At 37.3% G+C, this 27,184-nt stretch overlaps 1 protein-coding gene across 2 annotated transcripts in view; it reads right to left on the bottom strand.

Annotated features, from left to right (window-relative positions):
• The window catches only part of SLC44A5 (solute carrier family 44 member 5), a gene marked incomplete at its 3' end in the record, with an annotated part of 381,161 nt that overhangs the window by 45,970 nt on the left and 308,007 nt on the right, over positions 1 to 27,184 (bottom strand). For both annotated transcript variants that reach the window (XM_079943833.1, XM_079943832.1), the window contains exons 5-7: positions 9,663 to 9,747; positions 3,449 to 3,577; positions 2,560 to 2,620 (exon numbers count right to left, since the gene is read on the bottom strand). In XM_079943833.1, the coding sequence (XP_079799959.1) occupies positions 2,560 to 2,620; positions 3,449 to 3,577; positions 9,663 to 9,747 (275 nt within the window). The remainder of the gene's footprint in view (positions 1 to 2,559; positions 2,621 to 3,448; positions 3,578 to 9,662; positions 9,748 to 27,184) is intronic.

A 27,184-nucleotide genomic window follows, 5' to 3' on the forward strand; every position in this document is an offset into this window, starting at 1 on the left:
TTAAATGAAGAGGGAGGAGCAATCAGAAATGGATAATTTTTATATTTTTTCTTACAAGAAGTATCACAGACTTGCATGGGTTCGCATGGAGTGTAAACCTGAAAATATGAAAGCAGCTGATATAGAGAAAGAAGAAATATGTCCTTGTAAAGCTTTTCCTGACTTTCCTTTTTTAAAATGGTCTGATCTACCCACCTTCATGTTCCGTAGCTTTTATAATCGGGGTGACTGCCCTCTCTCTCTCCTGCTCTTCCCTGGCAAATCTGACATAGTAGCCTCTACCAGATGCTTCCATTCCCTCTCAATCCAACTGTATTTCTGTCTCCACCTCTCCATGCAAATTAGCCTCCCAGTGATCCCAGTGACCTCCTAGTTGCCAAAACCTCCAAATCTTTTTTAGTCTTCGTCCTGCTTGAACCCATTACCTAGCACAGTGCTTGGTACATAGTGGAACTCAGTACGTATCTGCTGTTGAATGAATTAACTTTCTCTTGAATGAGTCTTTGACATGGGAGACAACCCCTGCCTTTCAAAACTCTCTTCCCTTGGTTTACAGGCCCAGGTTCTCTCCTGCCTTCCCTTCTTCCTTTCTGTGTACTCTTTTTCTCCTCCTTCAACATGACTGTTCCCACGTACAGAACCCCCGAAACTTGTTCTACATATTATATCTGGGCAATAACTCATCTAGTCTGTTAGCTTTAATTACTAAATATGCTCATTATATATTTAGAAAGTAGAGAAAATTTTATGAAAGAAGATACAAAACTGTACATAGTTTTACCACCCACAGTGAACTATATTAACCTTTTGGTGCATTTCCTCCAGTCTTTCTTCTATAAGAAATTTTTTTTTTGAGAGTTATAATTATACAGTACATGAGAGGTTGTCCCTTGTTTCTTTCTTATAATATTACTTATTTCCATTTATAAAATCTTTAATGAGTGAATTTTATTAGCTGCATACTATTGTTTCAAATACTATACTTAATCCTCTATTGGGGGGATACAAGTGATTTCAATATTTATCTTAATGTTTCCTTCACTAGACTGTGAAGGACTGTGCCTTACTCATTTTTGTATTCCCAATGTACATTTCATATTGTGTGATTTAACCAAACTACACTTATAAGGGCAGGACTATATGTTATACTTTTATACCTATTACACCTTCAGTGACTAATGATTCATTTTTACCGTTTTGCATAAAAATTTGTAACATTCTTCTTGACTACAGACACTTGTTGCCCAGGACTTCCTGGTTAAATGCGGTTGCTTGCCAGGCCTACATCTTTGCTGCAGGGTTTTAATGATCCAGAGAAGACTGATGGGAGCATGTAAGACATTATGCTTGATGGTAGCTACTTCAGTGGTACCTGACTTTCTACTCAAACTGATGACTGCTGTCTTTCTTCCATTTTAAAAGAAATATGTACTCATTGTGGAAAAACAAAGATATAGAAAAAGAAGAAAGAGAGAAAATGGCCATAGTTTTGCCACCTCCAAAACGGTCACTTAATATTTTGGCATATTTGTTTCCAATCTTTTTCTTTGAGTAGTTTTTTTTGGTGGTTGTTTATTTTAATTTATACAGGCTTGTCATAATTCATATAGTATTTTTCATTTTATGTAACATTGTAACATATACACAATACTTATAGGTAAAAATTATAAATATTTCATTTAATGAATACATCATAATTTATTTAAGCATTTCCTTGCTCTTGGATATTAGAGTATTTCCTTTTGATTTTCTTTGTCTTTTCTTTTTTTGGAACAACACTGTGATGGACATCTTTATGTAAAGTTTTTTCTCTGTTGTTAGAATTATAGCCTTAAGAAAGGAAAATGAGTGATTATTTCATTTTCTTCTAAACAGTTAAATAAAGTTTATAGGGGCTTCCCTGGTGGTGCAGTGGTTGAGAGTCCACCTGCCGATGCAGGGGACACGGGTTCGTGCCCCGATCCGGGAGGATCCCACATGCCACGGAGCGGCTGGGCCCGTGAGCCATGGCCGCTGAGTCTGCGCGTCCAGAGCCTGTGCTCCGCAATGGGAGAGGCCACAACAGCGAGAGGCCCGCGTACCACAAAAAAAAATAAAGTTTATAAATTTTAAAGAAATAAAATGTTGATGCATTCAGGAGACATAGAAATATTTCAACTTTCAAATTATAAATACAAGTATATGCCCCACCCTCACTCCCCAGTGTCAATTTCTCAACAAACTTTTTGGCTGAATTCAGGGGTGGATGTGTTAGAGTGTGCCTGTGCTTATGTGTGTTCACAGAGCACCGAAGAATCAACCTGAATGGGCTTTTAAAAATCAATTTTCAAACTTTTTTGTGTGTGTTTAAGCAGCCAAACCTAAAACCTCACCAAGCTCCAGTGGAACATCCCCAGCTGGAGCCAGAATGGGCTTTATTCTTCCTAATTAACTCTGGGACCCTGGGCCAGCCATAGGACCATTCCCGGCCTCAGTTTCATCAACTGTGAAATAAGGGAATTGAATTAAATAACTTCTTGGTAGATTCTGTGTTTCTAAGGTAAAATAATAGCCACTTACAAGGTTTGCTTGGAAAAATCGCTGTTGGACAATCATCATCCAGTAAAACTTGTGTGAGAGTCTAAAATTGAAGGAAGAGTATGTTAACATTTTAAAGATGATGTGATGACAAGTTTTACTCTTGATATAAAAATTTTGTCCTTTAAAAATTCAATTCCCTAATAATCTCCTTATCCCAAATTACACCCCTAATAAGAGTAATTGTAAGATTATCACACACACATACTTGTTTGACAAACACTCTTAAATACCCTAACTGTAGTTCAATTGAATCAACAATAATAAAGTCAGACCTGCTGAAACCAAGGCATGTCTTTGAAGGTGTGTATCTTCGTCTTAGTTATATCCTTAGTCTCTAATCCTTTAATTTTTTCCTGGAAAAATGGCATCTTCTCTAATTTAGAAGCCATTACTACTAATTAACACAATAAGGCTTTAGAAATCCCTTATAAATCTTAAATCTAGGTAGTGTTTGGGGACTTTTTAAATGAGTAATTATCAAACCAGGTGTGGAAGTAAAATTCTTATTACTAAGTAGCCACGGAGCTTTATCACCACATTAATGAAATGGTGACTGCAAATGACATTTAGCTCTTAGCTCTAGACAGCAAAAAATCCAAGTAGAGAATTTGCTGGTGTCAGGGAATAGTTGATGCTAACTTACCAGACCTAACAGTCTTGTATAACACCCCAAGTCTACAAAATGATATGGTATAAATTGTGTGTGTGTGTGTTTGTATGTACATGTGCATTTGTGTTTTAATGAAATGGTACCATTAGTAATCACTTCCAAGAAGATTTTGGAGCTTGATCCGTTACAAATGCTCATGTTACACTTGCGATTGAAACAAGGTAAATTCTTTCTAGTTTTAAGCTTAAACACACATACCTTCGCAGGCTTAAGAAAAGCAGACTTGCAGAACTGGCTGTAGTATGTCCAGTCGTTTCTGTCTTTTCTGTACATAAATTGTATTTCCATGTAGGTTAAAAATTTTTCTGGGCACTTGGAGACACAGATCTGTGAAATAAAGAAACACAATGGTGGGAACTGAATTGAGTTGAACAAACCAAGGGATTATCTACAAGGTTAAACTTCTAAATTACCCACCACTATAAAAAAGCAAAGCACCATTTTCCATCTAAGAAACTTAAATCAATCCTCTAAACTTACTGTAAAAAATAAAATTTCATGTACTAGTATTCAACCTCTACTCCTTCCCCTTCGATGTTGATGTTCTGTTAAAACAATAAGATGCTGTACAATGACAAACTTACTTTTACCTTCTGATTTGACATAATTGTAGATCTACATGCAGCTGTGAAAAATAATAGATTCCACATACCTTTCACCCAGTTTTGGCCAATAGTAATAACTTGTATAACTATAGTACAATATTACAATCAAGAAACTGATATTGTTACAATCCACTAACCTTATTCAGTTTCCACCAGTTTTACATGCATTCATTTGTGTGTATGTGTGTGCAGTTCTATGCAATTTTATAATTTGTAGATTTGTGTGACATCTTCCATAGGACAGTGATGAACTTTTAATGAAATATTTTTTCATGATTTTCTGAATTAGTAGATAAGAGCTTAAAGCAAGATTAATTTCACCTGTGTAGTTTATACATTTTCAGGGTTAGAATCTTGCTTTCTTTCCTTATGTGAATACAATGGTAATTTAAAACGCTCCAAACATTGATAACTTATGCCGCTAGTAACTATCAGTGCCAATGAATTCTCAGAACATAATTGGAGGTTTTATTACCATAAGAAACTAACAAAATTAGGGCTATTTGTGGCAATCAATCATTATTATTGTCTTTCAGCAGCACCAGTCAAACATGGGCAGAGAGGTCACTGATGCAATTATCTTACATTAATTAACTTTGGGGGCCTATTAATGCCAAACCGGATGGCCGTGCTAGTCCACAGAGCCACTGTGGAGTGACTGCAATCCAATTAGTAACTCTACAGAGAGAAAGCAGAATCAGGGAAGATGCACTCTGTTGGTTTTGCTTTTGTTTGTAATAAAAAACCAAAGATCATGGGAAGCCATGGGAGTTGTAGTCAATCCTTGAACATTCCCTTCCTCCACCTTCAGTTCCTCCTTAGGAAAGGCTTCTCAGCTCTGATTTGCTCCATCTCCCTACCGTACTGTGGTAACCATTCTCACTGACCAGATTCTAGCTCAACCCCCACTGGTAGTTAGGTAAAAACACGGCTGCTGAGGTGACATCTCTTTCCCCTTTTTTGGGTCATGTCTCTGCTACACGAGGACAATTGGTATTGACCCCACAGCTAAGGTAGTAGGTAGATAACTAAATGGGTACCTCAAAAATCTCACAGTTAATATTGTTTTGTAGCAGCAGCAGTCCAATTTCTTTTAGAAGTTTTGACAAGGTAAACAACTCATCTCCACATTCACACCTCCAGGTGCATTTTCTCTTTCTCAGTCTCTCCTACACACATATGCACACACACACAAGCACATACACACATTCACACACCTCTAGAGGAAATATTGAAAGTCTCACAGGTATCTTTCTATGAAAACTGAAGAACTGTTTAGGGACATTCACAGCAACCAACCAACATGCTCACATTTTTTGGAAGAAGACTGAGGTCATTGCCAATGCGAACATCAAAAGTTTACTCTGATCGTGGCTAAGCTGAAAAAACCATTAACGTATTAGGAGCTACCTCACAGACATTTAGACTTTGGCAATTTACTTACATGACTCTGAAAGATAACTGAACTAGCCCCTTGTTGGATACATTTAAATGGATTTATAAAAGTGAATACTGAATATACTAATGTTTTCATAGGCTTTCAATGATGGTAGGAGCTACTGAGTTAAGGCTATGATGATTTCTGTATTTATACATACACACACGTACAATGTATACTACACATATAAAAGTGCGGTGTATGCAACATATAAAAGAAAGTAATTTAAGTGGTAAAAAATGTTTTGATAATGAGAATCACATCAAATTTCATTCCAGACACAAATGAGCTGTTAAAAAACAATATAGCAAATGTTCTTTACTCTCTATCAGACCAATTTGTTCACTTCAAATAGGGTGCTGATTAGTAGCAATCAACATATAATTAGCCAAAAATGAAGGTCACACTGAGGTTGGGTATCCTAATTCATCAAGGTCTGTCCTTTAAATGCTTATGACACATGTCTGGACCATGCTGCATTAACAAAAAACATCATGCGTAAAAATATGGCTTGGATCAGTAGACGCACTACTGCCTGGCAGACTGAAAGCAATCCTGCATTATTGGCAGCTAATATATATTCTGACTCAGTTCTGATTCTTTGTATAAACACAAAGGGACATTCTGAATATAGTTCTTCATCATTATTTTTACATCTTCCATTCATATAGGGTTAACATTCTAATACAAATTAGGATTTGGTGAGTGGAAGAGAGAGTTACACTGAAGGTTAAAACACTACAATTTGCCATGAAGAAAGGATAATCTAGTAATTTATGTAATCTAGTAATTTGTGAAATGTAATAAAAAGCATAATGTGCAAGGATTTTTTGTTTCATCATGGGAATGATGTATTTGTATAGTGTAGTGGAAAATTTTCTAGACTGGGAATGGGAAGATATTCTCTCATTCATTCATTTACTCATTCACTCAACAAATATTTATTGATCACTTACTCTGAGCCTGTTCTAGGCACTGGGGAACACAGTAGTGAACAAAACGGATAAAAATCCCTACTTTCTAGTGAACAAAACGGATAAAAATCCCTACTTTCTACTTTATGGTTAACAACAAATAAACAAAATTGTTTGCTATGAGATGGTAGCAGGTGTTATGGAGAAAAATAAGGCTAGAAAGAAGGCCAGAGGATGAAAGATACCAGGGTGGGATTCTAATTTTAAATAGGTAGTTAAGGGAGGCCTCAACAAAAGGTAATATTTGAGGAAGACTTGAGGAAGACTTGAAGAAGACTAGTGATCTAGTCATCTGGAGAAAGAGCAGGCTAGGCAGGGAGATCAGCAAAGTCTAGAGCTATGAAGTAGGCACTTTCCTGGATCCTTTGAAGACAACAGATGGTCAGTATGACCCGAGTGCAGTGAGCAGAGGAAGAGCCATAACATATGTGGTCAGAGTCGGGCAGACAGTGAAGAACTTTGTAGGCCATTGTTAGGACTTTGGCTTTTAATATGAGTAACTTGAGAAGCTATTGAGGGGAGGGGGCTTGAGCAAAGGAGGGACATAATGTGACTTACATTTAACAGGATCACACTGGCTGCTGGGCAGAAAAGAGAGTCTAAGGGGCTGGAGACAGGGGCAAGAAGAGACCAGTCAGGAGGTCATTGAACTAATCTAGCTGGTTCCTTGAAAAAAAGGAGGAGTTTGGTCCTGGGTATATTTTGAATGGAGACCAGAGGACTTAGCTCACAGCTCAAACATGAGTGTGACAGAAAAGAGGGATCAAGGATGATTTGATGGTATTTACAGCTGTAATAGAAAAGACCGATGGGGGGTGGGGAACAATTTTAAGGATAAAGTCAGAGACTAGGAATTGAGTTTGGACATGTTAAATTTGAGATGCTAACTAAATATCCCTGTAGAGACATGGCATAGGTGGTTGGATAGAAAGATCTGGAGTTCTGGGAGCAGACTGATCTGGATAGATAAATTAGGAAGTGCAACATATAGACTGTGTTAAAACTACAAGACTAGGTGCAATCGCCAAAAGGAATAAATGTAGGTAGAGGAAACTCCAGTGTTTAGAAGATGCTGGAAAGATGAAGAGAAACCATCAAAGAAGACTGATAGGGAGTAGCCAGAGAGTTGGGAGGAAACACAATGTTGTGCCCTAGAGGGCAAGTGAAGAAAGTATATTAAGGAAGAGGGATTGATTAAACAGTGCTGTTAGCTCAAGTAAATACGGATTGAGAACTGACCATTGGTTTAAATAGATGGAGATCAATGGTATCAATATCATTTGGAGAAAATAGAGTAGGAGTAAAAGCCTGAATGAAAATGAGAAAGGAGGATTTAGACACATTGAATATAAACTATTCTTATGAGGAGTTTGGCAAAAAAAGAGGCACAGAGATATGAAGCAGTAACTGGAAGGGGATGTGGGATCAAGGAGAGAATTATTTAAGATGGCATGTTTGTCTACTGATGGGGATAACTTAGTAGAGAAGGAAAATGGTAATAAAAGAAAAAAACAGAAGATTTCTGGAGTTGTGTGCTGGACTTTGTGAGCAAGGATAAGATCTAATGCACGAGCGGATGGGCTGGCCTTGGGCGCACAGGTTGTTCCTCCACAGTAAGAGCAGGGAAGGTAGAGTAAATACATGAACACAGATGATGACAGGTAGGCAAGTGGAGGTCAGTGTGGTAGCTCGTAAAAGTTGTCTTCTGAATGCTAATACTTTCTCAGTGAAATAGGAAGCTAAGTCAGAGGCTGACATGGAGACTGGGAAGGAGGTCTTGGAGGTTTGAGGTGAGAGGAAAAGGTGTGAAATTGTTTTCTAGCAGAGTAGCTAGTGAATGGGCATAGGGTCTCCTGTGTGATTTGGGGACAGCATTAAGGGCCCCCTTGAGGTTAGTGGTCCTTAATTTAATGGACTGTTGTGTGTGTTTTCTGCAAGAACACACAGCTGCCTGGGTTGAGGCATGGAGTAGGCAGAAAGCTGCATTTAGCCATGAATGATGTTCTGCCAGGGAAGTACAAGTAAACGAGAAGGGGCAAAAGAACTGAGGGTTTAGATAAGGGAGTTATTTTTTTTTAATTTTTTAATTTTATTGAAGTATAGTTGATTTACAATGTTGCGTTAGTTTCTGATGTACAGCAAAGTGGAACCAAGAGAAAGCAACTAAGTCAAAATCTTACTAAGTTTTTGAGGTAGTGGTACTGCCAAATTCATGACCTAATCTGAAAAGGCCTTTCACTGTTAATATAATCTTTGAGGTTCTAAGCTCACACAGTAGGAAGAAAGTTTCAAAGCCACATGGCCCCTAAGAGGGTGTATTTCCAATGCTCAGCAATGGTGTGGTCTGAGGCTGACAGACAGGAAATAACCTTTCAGGTGGTTGAGCAAAGAATCATAGGATGTGACGGATAAGGAACTTCCTTCAGAGAACATGATCCAGGTAGGTCGAATAAAAGACTGTTCTCCAGTGCCATGCACTAAAGACCACTGTGCATTTATACCTCCTCCCTTTCTGAATGGGAGCTTGTATTCTAATTTTCCTAGCCCTGTTCCCCATTGTGCATTTAGTGTCAAGACCTGATGGAGAGACTATCCATAATCCATAGATCCTAGACTATGGGTTAAAGATAGTACCACATGGGATTCTGGGTTGTCTCTCTTGGGAAGAAGGGTGTTCTGGAGGACAGAGGGATAGACTACGGAAGAAACAATGAAGTTTGTCCCTATTGTTTCATTTGTTCATGGTACACAAGAGGCTGCTCAGCCCACAATTACATTGCTTTATTCCCTCCTTCTTGCATCTCGGTGTGAACAAATAAAACTAATGAGTCTATGGCATATAAGTAGAAATGCACTGTGTGACCCTACTGATCCAAGGCTTTTAAGAACAGGGGTGCTTTATTCAGCCTCTCTGTCTTCTTCCGGCAACTGGATGCTGCTCCTGCTGAGGACTTAAGGGATGACAGAGCCACCAGATGAAAAGAGCCTGGAAGAGAGTTGCCCATTGACCACAAACACCGCCTTTTACTCTTATATGACCGAAAAGAAACTGTTGTTTTAAGTCACTGAAAAACGGGTTTATTAGTTACAGTAGCTGGCTTTATTCTTCCTAATACTCATCCTGAGAAAAATATCTCCACTTCTCTGGGCTGCAGTTTATTCATTTATAAAAATAGGTGGTTAGACAAGATAATCACTGAGGTTCCTAGTAATACCGCTTTTTTAAAATTGTGTATGAACAAACATGAGCTTATACTTCTGTCTTCCCACCTTCCATAAATTCATCATTAATCACACACACCCAGAACCCAAATGTAGTTTCTCAATTCTTTCACCCAAGAATATTCAAAATCGCTAACATCACCAGCGAGGCATTTTTTTTTTTTTTGCCTTACCTGTCTGGTAGGGCACTGTAGGTTTACCACCACGGAGGGACTGGTACAGCTGAGCAGGTTAAAGTAAAACAAAATGGGCTTGTTCCTAAGAGAACAACATAATATTTTTAGTGACTGTGGAAATATTTCATATCATTTCAGCCCCTGTATACTTTAATATAACATAAAATTTAAAAATCGGCTTCATTTTCCCCAGACAGTTGCAAAATATTCTCCAACTCCCCTTTAACCTGCCTAACATTTAAAGTACCTTTTGGTCATAGTAAAAAGTTGAAATAATCAAATTGTCCATCAACAGGGGATTGGTTACATAAAGAATTCCACATCCTTAAAGTAGAAGACTATATTGCCATTGAAAATAATGTTGAAAAATGTTTAATGTTTTAGCGGGGAAAAGTGAGACCCAAAGAGATCACAGGAGAGTTGAAATAAACCAATGGGGTAGAAAGAGGGCAGCACTGAAGCAGCCTGCCATGGGAGAACATGGAGTCAAGTAAATGAGCTTGCATCCTCCTGGTGGTACCTCATCTGACAAGAGACTGGAGGTGAATCACCAGGGATAAAGCCAAAGGGGTTTGGTGGAGGGCAAGCCAAAGGTGATTTCTCAAGTCAAAGAACTAGTCAGTGAGGACTTCCCCAGAGAATTTCCACTTGTGCACCATGAGAGAGCCAGCCTTTGGATGCTTACCCCAAAGACAGAGTTTATGGATAGTCAGTTACATCTTAGCTGCAGTAGCAACAACCATGTGGGACTAGGACAGTGGCCAGGAAAGTAACAGATACTCTTCCTTCTATCTGTCACACACAAAGAAAGAGCTAGGACCAGGAGAGAGGGAAGAGAAGGGAAATAGCAGAACAGGGCCTCTCTCCCACTCTAAGTTCCCTTGCAGTGTTCAAACCTGAGCTGGGGAATTGGAAGAAGCAAGATTCAAATTTTAAATTGGACTGCCCTGAACTTTTTAACAATAGAAAGTATTTAGAAAGCTATGGAAGGAAGCTACCCAAGATGCCAAAACAAGAAGGAAAGAAATTTGAAAGAACATTGTTAAAGGCAATAATAGGGGAAAAATAAACCCATTTCATGTTTGTAATCCCATCTAGATGGATCAAGAATCTGGCTATAAATTCATACACAATATGCACAAGGCTACTTCACGATTCCACAAGAGTGAGCTTGGCTCTTTCACCACCTAAGCAACTATATCTTCTGCATGAGATTCAGATTTGTACCCAAGCAAATGAATAAATTATTACATGTCATGGATCATTGGAGTCCCTTAGGAGTAGTTAAAATGCTGAATGGTAAATCAGTAAGTGTCACGAGTCCCCCACAGGTAAAACTGATTTATAAACTGCAAAATGCTACATAAACTCAAGTTATTCATCAGATTATGTGATCCTCAAGGGTAAAGTTTGTATCTTATTCATCTTTATACCCACCTCCCTTGCCAACACTTAGCTGAGTACTTGGCCCATATTAGGCACTCATCAGATGTTGCAGAATGGATGAGATCAATTTCAGAATAAGTTTTTCAATATCTTAGAATCCTTAGTTTTTTGCACAAATCTATAGTCATTCTATCAAAGTCTGTCTGATATCTTTAAACATCAGTGGCCCTCAGATTCCTTAGGTACAAAGTAGATGGCAATGGTTGCAGCTGAACAATTCTGCAAAAGTGATTGAGGAAGTAACTCATTATTTAACTTGAATTATATTTCCACCATGAAACAACAAAATAGAAGCAACTACAAACTACTAGTTTGAGCTGATGTAAGATGCACTTAAGCCCATCTCTCTTCTTTCCCAAGACTCATGGAAATAAAAGAATAAAAGTACAAAAAGGAATAAACCTCACCATACCAGCTAAGGATGTGCAGGATGGGATCTGCACACAATTGCACAAGAGAGTTCAACAATTTCTGGAAGATGGAGAGCATATGAGACTGCGTTGAGTGATGAATGCACCATAGAAAAGCTACAAAAAGGGTGGGATATGATATGCCTGTTAGAAATCATGACACATTCTGGACTCAAAGCTGAGAGTGAGAAATGTGGCCAAAAGTAAGAAGATTAATGAAGGTTTATATACAGGTCTACAGTGCAAATCAGTGTCTCTATGCTCCTCCCATACACCTACACTTAAGACTTCTAGCATCCAGGAAAAATGGGCAAAAACAGAGGCCTCTTTTGTTGAATGATAGCAAGGGCTTTTGTGGGATTGGGTACCCCAGTCTACAACCCTACATTTTCTGGCATTGTAAAAGCCCATGACTGACAGCTTCCCACCAGTTCATGCTGTAGTGAAATCTAACAGCTAATACAACATTCCTATCCCATATGGGGCAGAGGCATCCCTGGAAAAACTGAGCTACTAACACAGAAACAGAGCAAATTCACACAAGCAACCCAATTCTTTCTTTAGTAAAAATGGATAACCAAGTAGCATCAGGAGTTTAAGAGAAATTAGAATAGGAATGAGAAAGACTAAAGTAAACAAACAAAAACTGATGCCAGATGAAATAAAAATAATTCAGGGTATAGGAGCGACCTTAAAATTTTTTTTTTCAGAGTAATTCAAGCAGATTATTCATACATAAAAATACTATGTTATTAGAGGAATAAATAGGAAACAAGAGGGCTTTAAGAGATTTAAAATATGATTAACAAAATTTTAAAATCAAAAGCAGAGCTGGAAAAAACTTGATGAATCTCCTAGAATACAGAATAAAAAATCATAGATGGAAAATATAAGGAAAAAAAAAGAGGTATCGAGACTAATCCAGGAGGTCCAAGGTATAACTAACAGAGTTCCCAAAAGACAAACAATAAAATGGAAAGAATGAAAACAGCAAAGAAATAACTGAAGAAAAATTTTCAGAGCTGATGAGAGTCATAGTTCTTTAGAATTAAAGGACCCCCATTGAGGCCTGAACAAAAAGAATATTTTTTAAGAAAGACCTACATCAAATTGTGGGATTTCAGAAAACCAAGAGTAAAGAAACGATTTTAAATGCTTTCCCAGAGGATAAAAGTCACCACAAGGTATGTGAAACAGACTAGCATTAGACACATTGGATGCTAAAAACAATAGAACAGTATCTTCAAATTTCTGACAGGAATTGTCTTTCAAGTTACACTTCTAAAGCTAGACCATCAGTCAACTGTAAAGAGGGAGAAGAAAAATATTTCCAGGGACTTCTCAAAGTTACTTCCTGTGCTTTCTCTTCTTAGGAAGATAATCAAGAATGTTCTCCCTCAAAACAAGGGTGTCGACAAAGAAAGAACACAAGTTGGGATATAGAAAATTGTTCATGGGACGTGCTTACACTAAAAATATATATATATTTCTTGTTTATCTGAAATTGAAAATTAACTGAGCATTCTGTGTTTTTATTTGTTAAATCTGGCACCTCTAGAAGTGGACCCAATCTAATGAGGTAGATAAGTCCCAGAATTAAAGCTATGCAGTAGGCCTAAAATTTACCTGGTCCTGAGTGGAACAAAAGGACAGAAGTTCTACAAGGCAGGTGTTCAGAGAAGAGGGAGCCTCTGAAAAATAGTGTGATTGGAATGGTAGACAAACTTATGGTCCTGATAAAGACTATTCAAGAAAAACTTGGCTGACAAATAAAACATTTTACATGAATGTCATTGCCCTATGTTGAAATAAACTAAAATGTAGCATGATGCTAAGCTGCAAATAAAGTGTAAGATTTGGCTTTGATATCAGGGACACAGTAGAAATGAAAATGTAATGGCCAGACAGTGACTAAACTTCACGTAGTTATTACAAAGTAAAAGTCTTATTTCCAACTTCTAGAATCAACCTACCAACAGAACATGAAAGATTCTGATGAAGTTGCAGAACTGAACTTTATAACAAACTTGATTATGTAAAGGGTAAATATAAAAAGTGGAATAGAAAGGAAAGATGGAGAGAAGGGTAGTGGGGATAATATCCTCCTCTTATATAAAGAGGAGTCGAGATACTGACAAAAGTTAGTGGAACAAGCAATTGAAGCTCAGTATACCATTTAAAGTCACAAAAGTAAACTATAAGAGAATCTGAAGGCAATAATTTAACCGTTAAACATGGAACAAGGAGGGAGAACAGAAAAACAGATAATGTAAATAGTTAAATCTTCATTTTTCATAGCAGGCTATCAATGGATACTATCTAAAATTAATAAAGTACAAAATGAAAGAATAAACATATGATTTAAAGTTATGCAAAAAACTGCCAGAAGAACTAAAAGCAGTGTTATGGACTGAATGTGTTCCCCCAAAAGTCATATGTTAAAATCCTAACCCCCAAAGTGATGGTATTAGGAGGTGGGGCCTTTGGAGGTGCTTAGGTCAGGAGGGTGTAGCCCTCATGAATGGAATTAGTGCCCTTATAAAAGAGACCTCAGAGAGCTCTCTCATCTCTTCCTCCATTTGAGGATACAGAATAAAGATGGCAAACCAGGGAATGGACTCTTGCCAAGAACCTGACCAAGCAGGCACCTAATCTTGGACTTCTAGTCCCAAGAATTGTGAGAAATAAATTTTTGTTTTTTACAAGCTACCTACTCTATGGTATTCTGTTATAGCAGCCTGAACTGACTAAAACAACCAGAAGGAGGAGAGATTATCTTTCTGGAAAGAAATCTCCTAAGACAGGAGACCATTGCTTTTATTACTTTTATTATAAGCTCTTCATTATTGTTTGGTTTATTTTCATAGGCATATATTATTTTGATATAGATTTTAAAACTTAAACCAAGTAATAGATCTGGGCTTGTAGTATGTTCAATCAAACAGATTTATGAGACCTCCTTGTCATTTTATAAGTGTTTCTTCAGTGAATTGAAGACAAAGTTATTATTGCTTCACTTAGATGCCAAATTGATGCAAAACTTAAATAGAAGAGGTTTGTTCTCTTAATCTTTCCTGTTTCCCTATCTGAAGCTCATACTAGGAAGATGATTATTTTGGTCTGTCTAATCTGGCAATTGGGCTGCATCAGACAAGGTTCAAAGTTGTTTTAACCCAAACTTTATAAGCTGAAGTTTTTGTAGTAGCCAAAAGGTGGCATCAAAATCAATCGAGTTCTTGCTTTTTAGTAGAAATCCCAAAGAAAAGGATCATACCCAAGTATCATGAATAACTTCCCTGCAACTCAAAAGGCAGAGAAAGTTACACACGTCAACAAAGGACTCCATTTTCCTTTGAGTCTGTTTTATCTGCTTTGACATTTTAGAAAACTCTCAGTGTTTCCCCTAGTGTCCTTTTGGTTAGGCATAGACAAAGCACAGACTGACCAAATTCTATCCTAAACACTATCACACCATCTCTAAGCATGGGATTTTACGCTCAGTTAAGGAATGTTTTTTAGAGTTGAGAATCAAAGGGTTGCTCTAAGCACATCATGACACTAATGAGTACAAACACTGTTACAGTCTAACAAGTATGTCCTGGACTCAGTTGTTTGTAGTGCCTAACCTGCTTTACACATTCTCACAGAGATGCATTTCATTTACAGATGAAAATATATACAGACACATTTTTTTTAATTTAATGGTACTTTTTACCAGTTTATGTTCAAGGTTTTAAGGACTAGATTAAACGAGGAACATGGAAAACCAATTTCACTGCAACTTTATCAATATGCAGCCTAAAGAACACAGAATTTGGGCTTAGAACACGTTACTTTTGCCATTTAGTAGTCAGCTAACCCTGAGTGCATACTTTAACCTATCTGAATTTGCTTCCTAATTGTCTAGATGAGAGTAGTAATAATGGCACCACTTAGCAGTGCTAATAGGAGGATCTGATAAGAACTTTACACTGACCTCCAACTGGAGCAAATCACTGTCTTTTCTGTGCTACCCCTTTATTCTGATTCATTTAACAGTGAATCTACTGAGCACCTACTATAATGAAGTGCTGAGGATACAACAGCAAAACAGAGAACGTCCCTGATCTCAAAGAACTTTGACTCTAGTAGAGGAAAATAAACAAGTGAAATTAATAACCAGGATAAATTCAAGTAGTGATAAGTACCCAAGACAATAAACCAGGGTCTTGTGCCAGAAAGTAACTAGAGAAAGTGGGGGTGAGTGTAATGTTTCAGATGTGATTGTAAGCATTATTCTTCAGACAGCACACTCTGCAAAACACACTAGATTGAAATCCATGGATTTCTTTTTTTTTTTTTGTCCAGTTCCTAGTTTAATTTTTTCCAGTTTTATTGAGAATATACTTGACATGTAACATTGTATTAGTTTAAGGTGTACAGCATAATGATTTGATATATGCATATACTGAGAAATAATTACCACAATAAGTTTAGTTAACATCTATCACTTCATATAGCTACAAATTTTTTTCCTGTGATGGGAACTTTTAAGATCTATTCTCTCAGCAACTTTCAAATATACAATATAGTATTGTTAATTATAGTCACCATGCTGTACCTTCCATCCCTAGAAACTTATAACTGGAAGTTTGTACGTTTTGACCAGCTAAAGCCCCTTTCCCACACCCCACACCTCCCACTTCTGGCAACCACCAATCTGTTCTGTTTCTATGAGTTCATTTTGTTTTAGATATCACATAGCATAATAGGCTCAGGGTCCATCCATATTGTCACAAATGGCAGGATTTCCTTTTTTACTGCTGAATTTTTAAATTTATTTATTTGTATAAAATCATATTTTCTTTACCCATACACCCATCCAGTGAGACTTAGGTTGTTTCCAGGACTTGGTTATCATAAGCAGTGCTGCAATGACCATGGGGGTGTAGATATCTATTCAAGATCATGATTTAATTTCTTTTGGTTATATACCCAGAAGTGGAATTACTGGATCATGTAGTAATTCTGTTTTTAATTTTTTTAGGATCTCCATACTGCTTTCTACAGTGGCTGCACCAATTTACATTCCCACCAATAATGCACAATAATTTCTCCACATCCTTGCCAACACTTGTTTTCTCTTGTCTTTTTTGATGATAGCCATTTTAATCAGGTGATAACTCATATGGTTTTGATTTGCACTTTCCTGATAATTAGTGATGTTGAACACCTTTTCATATATCTATTGGCCATCTATATGTCTTCTTTGGAAAAATGTCTATTCAGATCCCTGCCAATTTCTTAATCATTTGTTTCACTGTTTGGTTTTTTACTATTGAGTTACATGGGTTCTTTATAAATTTGGGGTATTAATCCCTTATCAGATGTATGATTCAAAAATATTTTCTCCCATTCCATAGGCTTCCTTTTCATTTTGTTGATGGTTTCCTTTGCTGTGCAGAAGCTTTTTAGTTTGATGTAGTCCCACTTGTTTATTTTGCCTTTTCCTACCTTTGCTTTTGGTGTCAGATCCAAAAGATTATTGCCAAGATCGATGTCAAGGAGCTTACTAGGAGTTTTACAGTTTCAGGTCCTAATTCAAGTCTTTAACCCATCTTGAGTTGATTTTTGTTTATGGTGTAAGATGGAAGTGGTCCAGTTTCGTGGCTTTGCATGTGGCATTCCAGTTTTCCCAACACCATTTATTGAAGAGAATATCCTTATTGTATATTCTTGGCTTCTTTGTCATAAAGTAATTGACCATATTTCTGTGGCTTTATTTTGGGGCTCTCTAATATGTTCCATTGAACAATGTGTCATAATTCTCTCTCCTCTTCTATTTTTTGAAAGAGTTTGAGAAGGACTGTTAATTCTTTAAATGTTTGGTAGAGTTTATCAGTGAAGTCATTTGGTCCTGGACTTTTCTTTGTTGGCAGGTTTCTGGTTACTGATCAAATCTTCTTACTAGTAATTCGCTTGTTCAGGTTTTCTGTTTCTTCATGATTCAGTCTTGGCACGTTGTATGTTTCTAGGATTTATCCACTTCTTCTAGGCTGTCCAATTTCTTGGTATATAATGGTTCATAGTAGTCTCCTATGATCCTTTGTGTTTGTGTGGTATCAGATGTCTCCTGTTTCATTTCTGAATTTATTTAAGTAGTCTCAACTTTTTTTTCAATGAGTCTAGCAAAAGGTTTGTCAATTTTATGTTTTCAAAAAAACAGTTGGTAGTTTCACTTACCTTCCCTATTGCTTTTTTTGTTAACATCTTTATTGGAGTATAATTGCTTTACAATGTTGTGTTAGTTTCTGCTGTATAACAAAGTGAGTCAGCTATATGTATGTATATATCCCCATATCCCCTCCCTCTTGCGTCTCCCTCCTACCCTCCCTATCCCACTCCTCTAGGTGGTCACAAAGCACGAAGCTGATCTCCTTGTGCTGTGCAGCTGCTTCCTACTAGCTATCTCTTTTACAGTTGGTAGTGTATATATGTCAATGTCACTCTCTCACTTCGTCCCAGCTTACCCATGCCCCTCCCCGTGTTCTCAAGTCCATTCTCTACATCTGCATCTTTATTCCTGTCCTGCCCCTAAGTTTGTCAGAACCTTTTTTTTTTTTTTTAAGATTCCATATATATGTGTTAGGATATGGTATTTGTTTTTCTCTTTCTGACTTACTTCACTCTGTATGACAGACTCTAGGTCCATCCACCTCACTAAAAATAACTCAATTTCATTTCCTTTTATGGCTGAGTAATATTCCATTGTATATATGTGCCACATCTTCTTTACCCATTCATCTGTCGATGGACACTTAGGTTGTTTCCATGTCCTGGCTATTGTAAATAGTGCTGCAGTGAACACTGGGGTACATATCTCTTTTTGAATTATGGTATTCTCAGGGTATATGCCCAGTAGTGGGATTGTTGGGTCATATGGTAGTTCTATTTTTAGTTTTTTAAGGAACCTCCATACTGTTCTCCATAGTGGCTGTATCAATTTACGTTCCCACCAACAGTGCAAGAGGGTTCCCTTTTCTCCACACCCTCTTCAGCATTTATTGTCTGTAGATTTTTTGGTGATGGCCATTCTGACCAGTGTGAAGTGATACCTCATTGTAGTTTTGATGTGCATTTCTCTAATGATTAATCTCTATTTCATTTATTTCCACTCTGATCTTTGTCATTTCCTTCCTTCTACTAACTTTGGGCTTATTTTGTTCTCCTTTTTCTAGTTCCTTTAGGTGCAAATTTAGGTTGTTTACTTGAGATATCTCTTGCTTCTTAATGTAGTTGTTTATCGCTATGAATTTCCCTCTTAGAACTGCTTTGCTGTGTGCCATATGCTTTCGTATATTTCCAATTTCATTTGTCTCAAGATACTCTCTAATTTCCCTTTTGATTTTTTATTTGACCCTTTTGCTTAGTGGCAAGTTGTTTAATCTCTACATATCTGTTAATTTTCCAGTTTTCTGACTTAATTTCTAGTTTCATACCATTTTGGCAGGAAAAGATGCTTGATATGATTCCAGACTTTTTACGTTTATTAAAACCTATTTTGGGCTTCCCTGGTGGCGCAGTGGTTGAGAGTCTGCCTGCCAATGTAGGGGATGCAGGTTCGTGCCCCGGTCCGGGAGGATCCCGCATGCCGCGGAGCGGCTGGACCCGTGAGCCGTGGCCGCTGGGCCTGCGCATCCAGAGCCTGTGCTCCGCGGCGGGAGAGGCCACAGCAGTGAGAGGCCCGTGTACCGCAAAAAAACAAAACAAAACAAACCCTATTTTGTGGCCCAACACATGATTTATCCTGAAGAATATTCCATGTATTTGAGAAGAATGTGTATTCTGTTGGTTTTAGATGGAATGGTCTGTAAATGTCTGTTAAGTCCATCTAGCCTAACCTATAATTTAGTCCAATTCTTCCTTATTAATTTTCTGTCTGGATGATCTAACCATTGATGAAAGTGGGGTATTGAAGTCCCCTACTATTATTATATTGCTGCCTAATTTTTCCCTTCAGATCTGTTAATATTTGCTTTATACATTTCAGTGCTTTTAAGTTGGGTACATATTTATAATGTTATATCCTCTTGTTGGATTGACTCCTTTATCATTATAATCTTCTTTGTCACTTATTAGTCTTTGCCTTAAAGTTTATTTTGTCTGATATAAATATAACTACTTCTGCTTTCTTTTGGTTTCCATTTGCATGGAATATGTTTTTCCCTTTGCTTTTATTCTGTTTCTGCGCATAAAGCTTAAGTAAATCTCTGGTAGGCAGTATATAGTTGAGTCTTGTTTTATTATTCATTCAGCCACTCTTTATCTTCAGATTGCATCATTTTATCCATTTACATTTAAAGTAATAATTGATAGGTGGGACTTACTATTGCCATTTCATTCATTGCTACCTAGATGTTTTGCAGTTCTTTTGTTCTTTTCTTCCCTTGCTCTCTTCCTTTGTAATTTGATGATCTTCTGCAGTAGTATGCTTAGATTCCTTTTTTTTTTTTTTTTTTACCTTTTGTGTATCTACTATAGGTTTTTGCTTTGTGGTTACCACAAGGCTTACATAAGACATATTACAGCAGTCTATTTTAAGTCGATAACTTAATGCAGATGCATACTAAAGTTCTACATTTTTATTCTCCCCCCAACATTTCATGTGCTTGATGTCACGATTTGCATCTTTTCACCTTGTGTATCCATTAATAAGTTACTGTAGTTATAGTTATTTTTACTACTTTTGTCTTATAACCTTCATACTAGATTTATAAATGATTTACCCACCACCATTATAATTTTAGACTATTCTAAAATAGACCTTAATTATGTATTTTCTTTTACTAGTGATATTTTTACTTTCATATGTCTTTCCTGTTACTAATTAGCATCCTTTCATTTTGGCTTGAGGAAGTCTCTTTAACATTTCTTATAAGGCCAGTACGAACTCTATCAGCTTTTGCTTGTCTGGAAAACTCTTTATCTCTCCTTCAATTCTGAAGGATAATTTTGCTGGATACAGTATTCTTGGTTGGCAATTTTTATTCTTTCAATATATATATCATTGAATATATCATTCTACTGCCTTCCGGCTTGCAAAGTCTCACTGAAAAATCTGCCTATAGCCTTACAGAGGTTTCCCTTATATGTAACAAGTTGTTTTTCTCTTGCTGCTTTTAAGATTCTGTCCTTGTCTTTAACTTTTGACAGTTTAATTATAATATTTCTTGCTATGAGTCTCTTTGGATTCATCTTATTTGGAACTTTCTGTACTTCCTGGATTTGGATGTCTGCTTGCTTCCCCAGGTTAGGGAAGTTTTAAGCCATTATTTCTTTGAAGAAGCTTTCTGCCCCTTCTCTCTTTCTTCTCCTTCTGGGATCCATATAACACAAATGTTGATCCACTTGATGGTGTCCCATAAGTCCCTTAAGCTATCTACACTCTTTTTCAGTCTTTTTTTGTTTTGCTCCTCTGATTGGATGAATTCTACTGCCCTATCTTTGAGTTTGCTCATTCTTTCTTTTGCTTATCTAGTCTGCTGTTGAACCCCTCTAATGAATTTTTCAGTTCAATTTTTATATTCCTCAGCTCTGTGATTTCTGTTGATACTTTACCTATATTTTCTATCTCTCTGTTGAAATTCTCATTATACTTATGCATTGCTCTCCTGACTTTGGTGAGCATCTTAATGACCTTTATTTTGAATTATATCAGGTAAATCATGTATCTCCATTTCATTAAAATCTGTTTCTAGAGATTTATCTGTTCTTTTGTTTGGAACATAATCCTCTGTTTCTTCATTTTCCTTGATTCTATGTGTTGGTTTCTGTGCATTAGATAAAACTGCTGCCTCTCTGAGTCTGGTTTCTTGTAGGAGATAAATCTTAATCTTCACTCCAGCCCCAGCTCTTAACTGTCTCTCAAACCTTTGTGCATGTCCAAGTTGCTTTCTTTGTTCTTAGTGGCTCTTAGTAGTTGAGTAGTGCCAAGACCTGTCAGTGTCCCAAAGGAGAGGATCTCAGTCAGTGATAGATGCAGGCTGATTGGAAGTCAGACCCTCAGACACCAGCTTTTAAAGTACATAAATAGATCTCTTTCAGGGAAAGACTGGGAAATGAGCATTTCAGTCTGCTCCCTCTGCACTGACAGCTGAGGGGATAGCCAGTTAAGAAGTGTTTTTTTGTTTGCTACAGTTGTCCCATTTCATTGTGGGACCAATGAAATGCAAGCCCCATGGGCCACCAGAGCCAGATCAAGGGGTGTGTCCCCTGGGTGGCAGTTGCAAAAGCTCGTGCACTAGATGTGTGCACAAGTTCCTACCAGGTAGTCAGTACAACTTGGAGCTGCCAGAGGGAGAACACAGAGACAGTGCCCACTGGCCTCCTCCAGGCTCTGGGGAAGACTGTAGTCATCCCCAGATGTGTGCATATTAGAAGCCTAACCCTCATGCAGCAGCTATTGAAGTATGCAAATAGCTTTCTTTCAGGAAAAGCCTGGGAGATGGGTGTTTCTGTCTGTTCCCTCTGAGATGAGTCTGGGGGAAATAACCACAGTGAGTTAAGAACTTCTTTTTTTTTTTGCGGTACGCGGGCCTCTCACTGTTGTGGCCTCTCCCGTTGCAGAGCACAGGCTCCGGACACGCAGGTTCAGCAGCCATGGCTCACAGGCCCAGCCGCTCCATGGCATGTGGGATCTTCCCGGACTGGGCATGAACCTGTCTCCCCTGTATTGGCAGGTGGACTCTCAACCACTGCGCCACCAGGGAAGCCCCAAGAACTTCTTTGTTTACAATAGTCTTATGAGTCTCATGGATGCAAGCCGTGTTGGCTTTCAGAGCTAGGTGTTTTGAGGGCCTGTCCCTTGGGTCAAGAGTCTTAAAAGTTGGGGCACTAGATGTGGGGTTGAAACCTTTCATTCCTCAGGGACAGGCTGGGATTTGGGCATTTCCTCCCAATTGTATGGCACTGAGCCAGGCGTGGGGTTTATGGTAAAACTGTGTCTCAGCCTTTCCTACTCATTTTGATGTGGGTATTTCCTTGTTCACCTGATACGCAGGAGTTACTCAGCTAGTTTCTGGATTTCTTTCAGAGGGAATTGCTCTGTGTGTAGCTGTAGATCCAGTGTGTCCATGGGAGGAGGTGAGTTAGAAGCCTCCTATGTTGCTGTCTTGGACGTGAACTCTCTGAAATCCATGGATTTCTTGGCTATATTCCTGAAGACTGAGATCCTTGAGAAAACTCTGTGTCTTGTTTCCTAGAGTGATTCCAACCTTTTGCATAGTGACTGGCCCTTTGGAGACCTCACAAATGATGTATTATAATATTGAATATGAAAGTGCTTTGTTAAAAAAAGGACATGTAAGTTTCACCCTAATTACTCTTCTTTCATTTAATTTTTTGCGTTATTATCAGAAAATTAAGGCCAGGTAGGTTGAGTCCAATGCCCAAAGGTCAACAATGGAAAGATGTAAAGTCAGGATTTGACTCTAGAGTATATTCTTTCAACAAAATGTTTTATCTCTTGTTCTTTCAAAGGGCTTTGATAAGTAAGGTAACTCATTGCCTCAGCTCATGTACTTTCAAGACTTTTATTTTTGGACAATTTGGAGGGAATATAAAAGTATTAGATTTTTTGGTAGAAACTTGTAATGCATATTAATATATAAATAAGCAAATAAAAATTATTCATAATTCTATTTTATAATATCTGTCATTAATTCTTTTTCAAAATAAAAAAAAGTTTAATATTTTCCTGCCTACATGCTCACAGTGAACAACTGAAACAGTTCAAGGAAGTATAAATAGCAACAAGAATGGTCTTTTAAAATGTAAAGTGGATTGTATCACTCTCTTGATGAACACCCTTCCATGGCCTTCCTGCACTTATACATCAAATCCAAATACTTTTAAAGGGCACATAGAACCACAAAATCTGACTCCTATCTGGTTCTCAGACATCTGCTCATTCCACTTCCCTTTTTCTTTGCTACACTCCAGCCTCCTGGGCTTCTTTCTGTTCCAGGACTACCATAGGCTCATTCCTGCCTCAGGACCTTTGCCCTTGTCTCTGGCTTTAAAGCTCTTACCAAGGCTTTTGAAAGGCTGCCTTCTTCCTAGCCTTCATATTTCAATTTAAAAGTCACCTACTCATGAAAGTCCTAACCTGCCCCATGCAACCACGAGGCAGCTCATTATATACCCGTCATTCTCTATGGGGCCACCTGTTTTGCTTTTTCTTTTATAACATTTATCATACAATTTGAAATTATCTTGACTGTTTACCTCTTTATTGTAATTGCCCTCTAACTGAATGTAAGCTTCATGAGTGCAGGTAGCTTGTCTACTTGTTTGTACTATAACCTCTGCCTTTAGAACACTATCGGAAACATAATAGTGACTCAGTAAACACATAAATAAAAATAAAAATATAATCCCACTACCCAGAAATAATTAATGTAGGAATGTGTATATCCTTTCATATATAGGTGTTTTTTGATACGTGATATTCATATATATCACAAGGCAGAATTATACTATACATGGCATTTATTATACTAAATTATATAATTATACTAAATCATGGGGTAACCTGATTTCTTGAATTAACAAAATATCATGGGTGTATTTCCATGTCAATAAATACATCTCTACTCAATCACTTTTAATGATTAAATAGTATTTTATTACATGACTGTACCGTAACTCATTTTTTTTTTACATCTTTATTGGAGTATAATTGCTTTACAATGGTGTGCTAGTTTCTGCTTTATAACAAAGTGAATCAGTTATACATATACATATGTTCCCATATCTCTTCCCTCTTGCGTCTCCCTCCCTCCCACCCTCCCTATCCCACCAATCCAGGCTGTCACAAAGCACCAAGCTGATCTCCCTGTGCTAATGCGGCTGTTTCCCACTAGCTATCTACCTTACATTTGGTACTGTATATATGTCCATGCCTCTCTCCCACTTTGTCACAGCTTACCCTTCCCCCTCCCCATATCCTCAAGTCCATTCTCTAGTAGGTCTGTGTCTTTATTCCTGTCTTACCCCTAGGTTCTTCATGACATTTTTTTTTTCTTAAATTCCATATATATGTGTTAGCATACGGTATTTGTCTTTCTCCTTCTGACTTACTTCACTCTGTATGACAAACTCTAGGTCTATCCAACTCATTACAAATAGCTCAACTTCGTTTCTTTTTATGGCGGAGTAATACTCCATTGTATATATGTGCCACATCTTCTTTATCCATTCAACTGATGGTGGACACTTAGGTTGTTTCCATCTCTGGGCTACTGTAAATAGAGCTGCAATGAACATTTTGGTACATGACTCTGTTTGAATTATGGTTTTCTCAGAGTATATGCCCAGTAGTGGGATTGCTGGGTCATATGGTAGTTCCATTTGTAGTTTTTTAAGGAACCTCCATACTGTTCTCAATAGTGGCTGTACCAATTCACATTCCCACCGGCAGTGCAAGAGTGTTCCCTTTTCGCCACACCCTCTCAAGCATTTATTGTTTCTAGATTTTTTGATGATGGCCATTCTGACTGGTGTGAGATGATATCTCATTGTAGTTTTGATCTGCATCTCTCTAATGATTAATGATGTTGAGCATTCTTTCATGTGTTTGTTGGCAATCTGTATATCTTCTGTGGAGAAATGTCTATTTAGGTCTTCTGCCCATTTTTGGATTGGGTTGTTTGGTTTTTTGTTATTGAGCTGCTTATAAATTTTGGAGATTAATCCTTTGTCAGTTGCTTCATTTGCAAATATCTTCTCCCATTCTGAGGGTTGTCTTTTCATTTTGTTTCCTTTGCTGTGCAAAAGCTTTTAAGTTTCATTAGGTCCCATTTGTTTATTTTTGCTTTTATTTCCATTTCTCTAGGAGGTGGGTCAAAAAGGATCTTGCTGTGATTTATGTCATAGAGTGTTCTGCCTGTTTTCCTCTAAGAGTTTGATAGTTTCTGGCCTTACATTTAGGTCTTTAATCCATTTTGAGCTTATTTTTGTGTATGGTGTTAGGGAGTGATCTAATCTCATACTTTTACATGTACCTGTCCAGTTTTCCCAGCACCACTTATTGAAGAGGCTGTCCTTCCTCCACTGTATATTCCTGCCTCCTTTATCAAAGATAAGGTGACCATATGTGCGTGGGTTTATCTCTGGGCTTTCTATCCTGTTCCATTGATTTGCCTTTCTGTTTTTGTGCCAGGACCATACTGTCTTGATTACTATAGCTTTGTAGTATAGTCTGAAGTCAGGGAGCCTGATTCCTCCAGCTCCGTTTTTCGTTCTCAAGATTGCTTTGGCTATTCGGGGTCTTTTGTGTTTCAAAACAAATTGTGAAATTTTATGTTCTAGTTCTGTGAAAAATGCCAGTGGTAGTTTGATAGGGATTGCATTGAATCTGTAGATTGCTTTGGGTAGTAGAGTCATTTTCACAATGTTGATTCTTCCAATCCAAGAACATGGTATATCTCTCCATCTATTTGTATTATCTTTAATTTCTTTCATCAGTGCCTTATAATTTTCTGCATACAGGTCTTTTGTCTCCTTAGGTAGGTTTATTCCTAGATATTTTATTCTTTTTGTTGAAATGGTAAATGGGAGTGTTTTCTTTATTTCACTTTCAGATTTTTCATCATTAGTGTATAGGAATGCCAGAGATTTCTGTGCATTAATTTTGTATCCTGCTACTATACCAAATTCATTGATTAGCTCTAGTAGTTTTCTCGTAGCATCTTTAGGATTCTCTACGTAGAGTATCATGTCATTTGCAAACAGTCACAGCTTTACTTCTTCTTTTCAGATTTGGATTCCTTTTATTTCCTTTTCTTCTCTGATTGCTGTGGCTAAAACTTCCAAAACTATGTTGAATAATAGTGGTGAGAGTGGGCAACCTTGCCTTGCTCCTGATCTTAGCATAACTCATTTAATTAATCTCCTATTGATAGACACTTAGGCTGTTTCCATTTTATTATTACTATTTCATAGTACCTATAACATTAGGAATGTTTATGCAAATTTCCATCAGATATGTTCTAGGAGAAAAACTGCTGAATCACAAAGAACATACAAATTTCATAAATACTTGATAAAATATGATAAATATTATCATATTTCACTACCACCAGTAGAAAATAAGATGTCTTTTTTTCCTCTCATTCTGGTCAATCCTGGAAATTTTAATCTTTTTAATTTATTTGACAACTTAATAAGCTAAAGTAATATCTCGATTAATTTGCATTTCTTTTTTAACTGTGGTTGATCAGCACTTTCTGTTATTATTGGCCATTATATCATGTTATTTCCTGTTTATCACTTTTGCCAACTTCTACACTGAATGATCATCTTTTTCTTTTTTGATTTTATAAAAGTAGTTCATATAATAAAGCTACTGACCCACTGTCAGGTATACATGTTGAAAAAATTTCCTTTTCCTGAATTTCCACTTATCTTTTAACTTTGTATACCACTTTGTGGGTTAAAGTGGGATTACTCTGTGTCATACTTTAAAATTTCTGTTACATTTTCTGGCTTTGGGGTCATGTTTAGAAAAAACTTCTTTACCTCATTATTCTATTAACATGCCCCTGCATTTTCTTCTGTTACTTTTTGGTTGTATATTTTATATACAATATTTCCATATTTCAGTATTCATTTTGGTATAATGTA

The sequence above is a fragment of the Stenella coeruleoalba genome, assembly GCF_951394435.1.
Source record: "Stenella coeruleoalba genome assembly, chromosome: 1".
Lineage (NCBI taxonomy): Eukaryota > Metazoa > Chordata > Mammalia > Artiodactyla > Delphinidae > Stenella > Stenella coeruleoalba.